The 10,944-nt window shown below is 42.9% G+C and overlaps 1 protein-coding gene across 6 annotated transcripts in view; it reads right to left on the reverse strand.

Moving 5' to 3' along the window:
• Positions 1–8,407, reverse strand: part of atp2b3b (ATPase plasma membrane Ca2+ transporting 3b) — a 54,878-nt gene extending 46,471 nt beyond the window's left edge. For 4 of the 6 annotated variants that reach the window (XM_088408734.1, XM_088408736.1, XM_088408737.1 and 1 more), the window contains exons 1-2: positions 7,817–8,105; positions 619–1,419 (exon numbers count right to left, since the gene is read on the reverse strand). In XM_088408734.1, coding sequence (XP_088264860.1) covers positions 619–862 — 244 coding nt within the window. In that variant the 5' untranslated portion in view covers positions 863–1,419; positions 7,817–8,105. Of the gene's footprint in view, positions 1–618; positions 1,420–7,816; positions 8,106–8,264 lie in introns of those variants that run through there. The other 2 variants (XM_088408732.1, XM_088408733.1) reach the window with 2 other exon arrangements.
• Positions 8,408–10,944: the final 2,537 nt, after the last annotated feature.

Raw genomic sequence — 10,944 nt, forward strand, 5'->3', positions numbered from 1 at the left:
AATAGTGTACCCCACATGTATCCAAAGTCAGCCGAGATGACACTATGGAAAAGGTATCAATAAATACAAACTACATAGCCAGTGCCATGAAAAAAAGTTATTAAACAACATAACACCTTTGCACAGTGTGGCACCATTTCATTGAATCCTTATTTATACTGGATTTCTGAGATCCCCACACTCTAAAAACAGTTGGAGTTGACTCAATTTTGGGTTAAAAAAAAAAGGGGGGGGGGGGGACAGCTCAATATTTGGGTCAGATTTGTATAAAACAACCCACATTTTGAGATTGTCTAGCACAAAACTACATATGTTGCTGTTCTTTTTTTCTTTCTTCTTTTTTTTTTTTTTTAAAGATAAAATTGTTCAAAACGACATCCATTTGAGCCAGCATTTTCTTTTGATTGTAAAATGGTGTCCAATCGACCCAGGTAGCGGTTGCTCCCTTTTTGAGGCACGATTGGGTTATTTTAGACCCAACTGTTTTTAGAAGGTGCATGCAACCTCCCAGCATGTCATCATAGGTTTATTCGACTTTCCATTTGGTCACAGCCCAAACAAGCAAGCAAGCAAGCAAGCAAGCAACCGAGACGCGTGTGGTCATGCATGCTCACTCACCATCAGTAGTGCTGGACTTTAGTCTCTGGCAGAGCCCGTCCGTATCTCCATAGCTGTCCTGGATCTTCTGCAGGGCCTCGCCCCCTCTGAGCTCCATCAGCTCCCTCAGCTCTTTCAAGGTGACGCCAAAGTCTCCGGCTCCACGGCTGCCGTCTTCCCTTCCTCCTCCTCCTCCTCGAGTGGCTTTGGGATAAAATTCCACTGCGCTGTTTGCCATTTCGCCCATCGTGGCTGTTGTTGACATGACACAAGGTTGATTAGTGTTGTGTTCTTCCTTCGCCACCTCCTTCCTTGTCTGTCTTCAGCTCAGTGACCCACTCGTGTGCCTGCTGATTGCGTATTCATGTGTTCAACAGCCTGTCTCGCTTCTTTCTTGATTTCTTATTTCAAAACTGTATAATTACTCTCATGCGTCAATGGCCTTTTGTAGATTCAATAGGCGCTAATTGTATTGTTTGGCTCCTCGGTGTCTCAGCCTAGCTTTCTGCCTCTCCTTCACTTCTCCATCACTGGAGGAGGAGGAGGGTGTGGGGGGTGAAGAACGGTGCGCAGGAGCACTTCGGTCGAGCGAGATCTGAACCAATCCAGCTTTCTTGGCCTTTGTCTCCCCTGACTCCCTCCCTCCAGGTTCACAGCCAGTCCATGGACGGGCAGGTCGGCTGATGCATTTGCGGGTCGGACCCAAGTGGGGGACTGACAGATGGAGAGAGGGGTCAATGGCCAAAGTAAGATGATAAATCAGAGAGAGGAAGTGGGTGCAGATTGTGAGGTAGGTAGTAGCTACTGCTGCTCCACAGAGACCTACAGGACAAGAAGCAAATATGATCACACGTGGTCAGAGTGCAGCGCTGAAGACGTCGAAATCAAATACGAATAACAATGTGTCTCATACGGCTTGTTTTCTCTCTTGCACTGCTTTACGTGACCTGTATTTAGTTTTTTTCTTTTATTATTTATTCATTTAGAAATGAGGAACAATGCATATTAATGGACTTTTTTTTTTTTTTTTTTAATGTAAATATGCCAGATTATAGCGCTGGGCTAATTTCCATCTGCGGACCTCTTGGCAGGTAGCGGTGCATAGAAGACAAAGAACGAAGCGTGAGAAACATGCAGATACAACAGTCAGTACAGAGACAGTATACAAGAGACGCAGAGAACAACAAACACTGGACCAGGAAAACAAGAAACATGCAGTAAATATCCATATCAATGATTCCAAATTTACAACACAGACACTTTAAAGAAAGTGTAAGCCACGCCCCACTTACTCAACTATTATTGCACTTATGATATAATACACTTATGCGTATTGCACCTATTCCCATAGCGCTAATTTAAATTGCATCACCCCTATTGCACCATCCAGACAGCAGTCAAAAGTCAAACATGTTCACAAAACTGTATTCCTCTCAGCCACAGTTTTAACTGTTTCTTAAATGTAGTAAGACTTGTGCACTCCCTCACTGACAGAGGAATACTGTTCCATGTCTTTGAGCCCTGCACTGACAGAACATTTTGAGAGAACCATGTTCTCTTAAGTTGGACTTCACAGTCACCTCTGACTGCAGCTCGTGTCACACGAGCGGAGCCATTGACTGACTTCTGTCTGATGAACTCATTCAATGGTGGAAGGGCCAGCCCATGCAACACTTTAAAAATCAAACAAGAGGATTTAAATATTATAACTTTTGAGAGACCAAATAAGGCACCATATATGGATGGCCTCTCATACAAACTACTGCGGGAAATCAGAGGGGAAGTCAAAAAAAACAAACAAACAAACAAAAACGTTTTTCCAATAATATATTCTATGTGTCCCCAATTGTGGGATTTTAAATGAGAAAAATCCACCTGTTTGATCCACTTCAATGGGCGGCCATTTTCCCCTTTGCTGTCGCCTGAAAACTAAATTCCAGTAGCTCAAGTTTCAAGTAACAATCTCACCTGTTCTCTGAACTTAGTCACGCATTTAGTTTGTTTAGCTGGTACTCAAGCATAAGCAAATAAGAATAAATGCTTATGGTGGTTGGCTGGACACTACACAGATAACAGGAACATTTTTTAGTATACATTTAATGAAGACAAGTCTCTGCAGATAGAGCATGTAAAGTCACACTTTGCATGCATTTGAAGCAGTGATATTCCCATCTGATCAATATCAGTCAAAGATTTCCTCACAAAAAAAACCTAAAAAAAAGACATGTCTGATGCGGCTATAAAATGAGCCACTGTAATCACAGTCAGTCGCTAATATTGTCTGGTGGCTCTTAGTGCTGAGACGGCACGCATTTGATTTTAGAGCTCCCTGCTGCACCTAACAACACCTCTGAGCAGAGCACTCAAGAGTGAACAAAAGCAGCGAAGCTTCACGTTCAACTGTTCCTCTGTGGAACACTAATTAGAGAATGGCAGAATCCATAGCATCGACAGAAATCAAGACTATTACTCCGCAGAAGGTTTAGACGTACGACGGGCCAAATCGAATGTAAACGGAGCAAACTAAGTGTTAACATCAAGCATGGGCAAGTGACATCTGAAAAATGTCTGCCATACTCAAATTCTTGGGCCAGATGAAAGCAAGGATCAAAACAGGAAGAGAAGAGTATGGAGAAGGAAGCTCTTGATCCAAAGTGAAATGGCATTGAACATTTATGACAACTAATGGCTCTGGCATACTGCTGTTTATTTATGATCTTGCCTTTGACAAAAGCAGATCATTTGTGAGGTGTGTCTCACTGTCAAGAGATCCAAAGTTGAATCTCCATTTGGACTGCTTGGTGGGTAGTTATCATGGCTTTCAGCCACATTCTCAAAATGTGTATGGTTAGCTAATTAAATTGTCCACGAGTTGCTGACTGTATCTATGGGCCTAACAATGTAGTCGAGACTAATCCGAGATGCGACCCGCGCCTGGTCCTCGCTTAAGAATAACCTGCAGTTGGCCCGAACCTTAATGAGAACAACTTAAGTGACAGAATGGATGATATCAAATTGATGACATTTCGCCACACTAAAATGGTACTCTGCATAAAATACTGTACTTCTTGTCATTTACGTGATACGCTTTTGAATTAAAGCTGACAGTCAATCAAATGCTTCTTTTTGAATTTCAAATTCAATTTATTGTCACCGCAGTGGTTTTAAGAGACCAAACCATAATTGCCATTTTTCAAAATTGTTATCACCCTACCAGTAAAAAAAAAGAGAATAACCCTCAGTCCATCCTTTTTATGCATCTGAACTAGAGCCTGTCCCTGCTGAACTCAAGCGAAATGCAGACTGCACTGGCCGGTCGCCACTCAATCACAGTCGCGTTGATTGATGCGCTCAAGTTTGTCTCATCTGTTTAACAGATATTATCCTAGAGGCCCATTTTGATTGCAGTATCATGGCTTTTAGGTTACTCCAATGAGCATTGCAGATACTGCATCTATTATTTTTTTTTTGCTCAAACAGAAGCGCACTAAAGAATTTGTTTGTGTGTGTACTTGTAAGACCGATATAATATGGATGTGTGCCATGCACTAAAACAGTACAATTTAAGTTGAACCGATCATTTTCTCAGACAAGTGGATGTTAATAATTAAAATAAATACATAAACAAATAACTTTATAGTGAAGAAAAACCATGTGAATTGTCTTCTGTGTTTACTTCTATTGCTTTCATCCACCAGAACAAGATATTTTTTCAATAGTTCCAAATTGGATTATCAGGATCAGCGTTTTGTTGTTTAGTTCAGCTGTTCTGAAATACCCCGGGGAAGGAGGGGGGTACGTGAAGGCGTTTAAGGATGGGAGATCTTAAAACAAGGGGGTTTTCAAGTACTGTATCAGCAAAGCTGATTTAAATCTTTTTTTTAAACTACCATTTTACTACAATGACAGCAAGTTTTTTTTTTTTTTTTTTTTTTTTTCCCCCTTTTCAAATCAAGAACAAATTAATTAGAACCTGGAAAAAACATATTGATAAATAATGTTATGGTGACTCCTTTGCAAAACGTTGTATGCCTTTATTTTATAATGTTTCATGCAGATGTGCATTGACTTTAACCCTCTTAGTTCTGACCTGTCATAGTCTAGTCCACGATATGTTTATATATATGTATACAGTGTAGTTTTGTTTCTTGTTGTGCCTTTTTCTTGTGATTCATGTCCTGTTCTGATCAATACATTAATAATTTTGTTCTTTATTTCCACCTGTTCTCATCAGCCCCATTTCTTGTGTAAACCAATCAGCCCCCCCACAACACACATCATTTTCTTGCCAGTTTGTTGCTTCTGTATTTAGTTCCCTTCCGTCTTTGTCCGTTGCTGTCCCAAGTCACATTCTCCTTGTCATGTTATGATACTTGAAGTGTGAGTGTTTTGTTTCTTAAGGCTTCTTTGTTGGAGTTTTTGTATTTCTACCCAGCATACTTGCTCTGTTTTTTTTTTTTTTTAGGGGGGAGGGTGGGGGGGGGGGGGTTGTTACTCAGCACTCCTGCCATTTCTTCAGGTGCCCTGCATTTGGATCTTGCCTCCACACCTCACGGCACACCTCACAGCGCAAGCTCATCATGAACTCGATGCATGACCTTCTCATGAACAACGGATAATAGTTAAGTTAGTACCGGTGATGTTTCTTGAAGGAGAATCCGTACATTAGGGTGTGTCCACTTTTGAAAAGCTTGCGAGGCCATGAAACGGTTGTGATGCAAGCTGCTCTCGTCGAAGGCGCTCTACATAATTTCCGAATTGCGGCATTCATGTTCATGCTTCAAACCATCTCTGGAGATGATTTAATTAAAATGAATCTGACATCAACAGTGTTCCATGCAACCCGGGAGCTCACGTTGCTTCCACTATCCCGAAGCCTGCTTCATCCCACTTGAGCAATTAGTGTGGGTGAACATCATCAGGATCACACATGACACACACACTCACACACTATTCTGTTGAGGCTATTTTACATCAGGAGAAGCATGAAAGGGACGAAAACACAATTGAAGTTGGTAATGAATTCTTTATCTCCTCCCTCTATTCCACTCCTCATGCTCCCTGGGCTCCATCATGCATCTTTTCCCACTCACGTTCGACCCCCGCACTCCGCCATCCTGCCCTGCTATGCCTCCATTCTGACTGAGAGTGTTAGTTTATGACTGAGTCACCCGGATGCCTTCTTTAAGTTTCCTCTCTCACAGCACCTGCCTCTCCAAATGCACACGCATCCAGCGTCCTCATCTCTGTTTTGAAATTCCTCCTTTCTCCTCCTGCAACTTTTCTCCGCAGCTTTATGCCTGGTGCCATTGCAATCATTTATTTACTCAGCCTGTCACAGTCTTTCTTCCTAGCCTGCTCTCTTACTCACTGATTCTGTCTGATTTTATGAAGCTCAGCCAGGGACGGGGCTCCTGCCGTAGCTATCTGCGCTGACGTTTTTCTGTTGGGCAAATTCAGAGCTTTTGACGTGTGCAATTGCACATGTGCAGTATGCGTGCGCTAAGGAGTCAGAAAACATGCACAGTATCACGCTGCTCATTTTTCACTCTATGGAGGGGAGCTGATACAAATAACTGCAGGACTATGTCACAATTTTAAAGTGTGACCAGTGGAATGAATTGGCATGAATTGAGACTATAAATTCATTCCTTAACTTACATGCATTCATAAAAACTTTCGTTTGATAGCTAGACAGCTATTGACTATGTTTCCATGGAGGCAATAACCCTTTTGAAACCTGAATATTGGCAAAAATCCACGTTTGAAAGGCTTTGCAAACATACACAAAACCCTAGAAGTGGATGCATTCAGTTTTAAACAGTAATGGATGGACGGGTGGTTTTTCAAAATCCGAATATAAAACCCAGTCACTGGCATTAAGTTTTAATGCTTATCAAGCCTAATTTGAATACATTGAGTTTTCTGTGGGATAAACAAACAGGTCAAAACTCAAACAGAGATAGAGCCACACTTTAGGTGCAAGGAGGGAACAGAGTAATTTATAACGTAGTGACGTGACTAAAATGTGGTTAATTAATGGTAGATCGTAAGAAGCCAAAATGAGGTCTATTTGAGTCACGAGGTTATCTCTATATTGCAGCTCAACGTAACTATTTCTGCTGACACATCTAAATGTAGTTATTCAAATATTGACTGCATGTAAAGTCATATGATGGATGGATGGATGGATGGATGGATGGATGGATGGATGGATGGATGGACGGACGGACGGACAGATAGATAGATAGATAGATAGATAGATAGATAGATAGATAGATAGATAGATAGATAGATAGATAGATAGATAGATAGATAGATAGATAGATAGATAGATGGATAGATCTGTATGCACAGAATACACAGTACAGTGACTGGATCCCATGTCCCTCCCACGTGATGAGCCCTTGTTCACCTCCACTCAAATACACACATACACGTGCACACACACATTCTTGTTAATGCGCTGGTCCACTCCTCTTTTGTGTGCAGCACTGGTCCAATTCAAACACAAAATGACCTTTGCTGGTCACCTTCAGACGTGCCTGAGCTTCATCCTCCTCATCATCATCATCCTGCTGCTGCCCTTCAACGTCCTCGCCAGATTCACGGCAACAATATCAAGGAGACCCCACTAACCGCTTCCTTCAAATTCGCTGAGATGGGTTCAAGGTGCACCCTCGTCAACGCAAGGTTACCGGCCCGCTCTACACTTAAAGGCTATGGCCGGGGATGGTCATCGGGTGGAAGCGACACCCCCGCGTGTGCACGTTGCGGGTGCGACGCGACGCGTAAAAAAATAGATAAAAAATACGCAAATTAAGGAAGGACGGATTGAGGGACGGAAGAGGACGGCTAGCACTCGCATAGTGCAGAAGAGGCCCGTGCAGCTACAGCGGTCGCGCTCAGTGCCAAAGCTGGACTGCAGCCCTTCACCTGCCATTCGTGGAAGGTTGGAAGTGCATCGGCGTGGAACATTCGCATATCGTCATAGCTCCGTTATGGCATTACGGTATGCCCGACTGTGGCGCTATTATCATAGCTCCGCAAGGCCCGCGATGACACACCAGGCCCGAACGCCGTTTAAAATGATCATTTTTGGAAAAAGCCCCACGCGCACGCTTTCACAATCGCAGCAAAAGACGCGGGTGGGATAAATAGGAGTCACGCACTCATCCGCGCGAACACGCTCGCCAACACGCACGGACTCGCCACTCACCGTGCAGGCCGAGCTCAAGGACATCTGCATCAGCATCAGTGGGCGGGCGAGCGGGCGCAGAGCCACAATCCCCAGTTAATCTTGCGTGAGCGTGGAGCGGAGAACGTCCCGGCCCGGATGAGAGAGGATGCACAGGAGGAGGGTGGGAGGAGGAGGGGTTGTAGTGGCGGAGGATGTGGCGGTGGTGGAAGAGGAGGAGGAGGAAGACCGTCCAGGCTGCAGCCTCACAGTCCGATGGAGGAGAGGGAATGAAAGACAAGCACGGTGCTGATGAGTATGCTGTCACCTGACCGAGGGTCGGCCGAGTTCTGCGGCTGAAGGGGTGTGGGAGGGGGGGTGAGCGAGCGACCGAGAGAGAGAGAGAGAGAGAGAGAGAGAGAGAGAGAGAGACAGAGACAGAGAGACAGAGACAGAGAGACAGAGAGACAGAGACAGTCACCGCGTTTACCTCTTTGGCGGAGGAGTTGTGATGCTGCGGTTGGTAGCGGTTAAAATGACGGAGGTCAATGCAGTTAACTGTCAGAGAAAACAAAAGGAGTAAAGGCAGGGCGCGCTGACAAGAGATGCTCCTGCGACATCTCTGGGGGAGGAGCCCGCGCGCGCACAAGAGCTTGCTCGCAGCAGGTGGAGGAGGAGGAAGACGGGGTGCCTACGTCACCCCCCTCCCTCCTCTGCGTGGTGACGACAGCAGACACACCGCAGCATAGTGAAGGGTATTGCCGTTTAGAGAGCCATATAAAATAAATAAATACAAACCATAATGTCCCCAAGTTTTGCATGATTGCAAAGATTCGACAACTGTTTTAAAACGCTGTTCAGAAATGGAAATGAAATCCAAATGAACAGTGTAATCAAAATCATGAACCATGATTATACTACTGAGATTGTAGTTGCCATTGATGGAGTAGCTTGGGTGAATTACAGTATATTGACCATTGCTGAAAATATTACAGAAATGCACACTCCATAGACTTTGGAAGTCTGCAGACCACATCTAGACCAATATTTTTATAGGGCTGATTCTATTTATTATAGACATGTATTGATATTCAAAGTGAATATTCATTTACAGTCATGGGGAATAATAATGGTATTAAAAGTTAAAAAAAAAAAAAAAATCCGACTCTTAACTTCGACCAAATGTATTTAGGATTGTTTATTGACTAACCTCCCAGGTTTGCATAATGTTGGCTTATTTTTTTTTAACTATATAGTTATATATTGTAAAGAAAGAAAAAAAACCTGCCTTTCTGTATAGAGTTTGCATGTTGTCAGTGTGGGTTTTCTCCAGTTTCCTTCCACATTCCTAAAAACGTATATTGGGCATTGCAAATTACCCTAAGGTGTGTTTCTGAGTGTGAAGGTACTCCACCGCTGACAACTACAATCTGTATGGCCTCCGATTGGCTTGCAACCAGGTTATAGTGCGTCCCACCCACTGCACAAAGACATCGCCACAATACTCGTGACGATACACTTAAGGTAATGGCTGGATGAATGATCTTTACTTAAATTTCAAACAAAAACTAAAAGTTGCTCCAAATATCGGCAGGACGTCCTACAATGCTAAATGGAAGTTTCTCTGAAGTTAGCTCATATTTAAATGGATTTGCGATCAGCTATATGTATTTTGTTTTTCATTTTAAATCTAATATTTGTCAAAGTGGTGAATATCAGTGTCGACAATAGTGTATTCCTATAGACTAAGGATGAACCACGGAGGTCAAAGTTCAGAGAAAATGTGATAAAACAGCATTTAGCTGTTGCTGCACACAAACAGAAGAAATGACCACACAAAAGTGAAAACAGTCCTTTGCAGGGTTGCAATCAGGAATTTTCCTAGTCAATTTTTGAGAGTGGCCGACTGTGGCCAACGCGCTGCTATCAGCAGAACGCGAACAAAACAGAAATGAGGCAAACAATTGGAAAACAACTGCAAACAAACATATGCAAACGCGTTAAAAGAAAGACGCTGCAATCACAAAAACAAAGTTGAAACATAAATACAAATGACAGAACACTTGCCAAAACAGAAACACTCAGCGAGGTGCTAATTTCCTTTGTGAGTTTAGCGTGTCAATTTGCCACATTTGTTGCCCACAAAGTTCTTTTCCACTCGGTGTGTGTTTGTTTTGGCAAGTGTTTTGTCATTTGTAATTTTGCTTCCACTTTACTTCTGCGAATGCGGCATGTAGTGATTGCAGCGTGTTCATTTTAAGGTTTGCGTTTTTTCTGTATTTTTTTTTCTTAATTCATTCCTGTTTTGTTCGAGTTCTGCCGGTCGCAGCCTTTGCCCGGTCGGCCACCGCAGTTTTTACGTAAACATTGAAATCATACGGTATTTATCAGTGAAAATATTTGCACGAGTCTTGTAATAGATTTATTCATTCAGTGCTGCTTACGTGAGCGCCACTCGACAAAGTAGCGCTGTCCATGGTTCTGAAAGCCAGCACATGCTACCGCTTCAAAAGAATCTTCATTCCTTTCTTGAACTGCATACTTAACAGTACACACACATACATACATACATAGATACCCCACCCCCACCCCCACCGCACACACACATCAACAATGTAATGCATGACTTGACCGAACTAAGTGTTGTCAGATGTTATTATGCAGTGAGAAAAATAGGAGAAGTGTACAGTATTTATAGATCAAGCAGATGAACTTATAAATAGATTTTCCTCTCCTCTGGACTGCACACACACAAACTTACATGCATAGACATCTTGATAAAAAGCTTTGATGGGGATTTGATCTTTTCCCTCCTCTTATCATCACACCATCTCCAAGAGGCGAGTTAAAACATCTGACAGGTTTTGATTGTAGATGATCACTCATCTGTTTCGATATTTCCCAAAATAGGTAGAAAAACGCCCGACATGTTTACTCTCAAAGAGTAAAAGGTAGAGTGAAACCTGTACAATGGTGACCATGCTGCGATATTACAGGCCAATTTAAAGAGAACCTAGGACTGTTTCTCGGCAAAAGGTGTGAAAAAACTGCACTCAAGAGGTTAGCAACAACTGTGATCCGTCACGACATCGTGGATTGGCAAATACTGTAGGTCAGATGAGATAAGGGTCTTGGATAGACCAATGTTGTGTAGCTGAGAGCAACCCGTT

This window comes from Hippichthys cyanospilos, chromosome 2, assembly GCF_059441005.1.
Source record: "Hippichthys cyanospilos isolate Australia breed blue-spotted pipefish chromosome 2, RoL_Hcya_1.0, whole genome shotgun sequence".
In the NCBI taxonomy this organism is placed as follows: domain Eukaryota; kingdom Metazoa; phylum Chordata; class Actinopteri; order Syngnathiformes; family Syngnathidae; genus Hippichthys; species Hippichthys cyanospilos.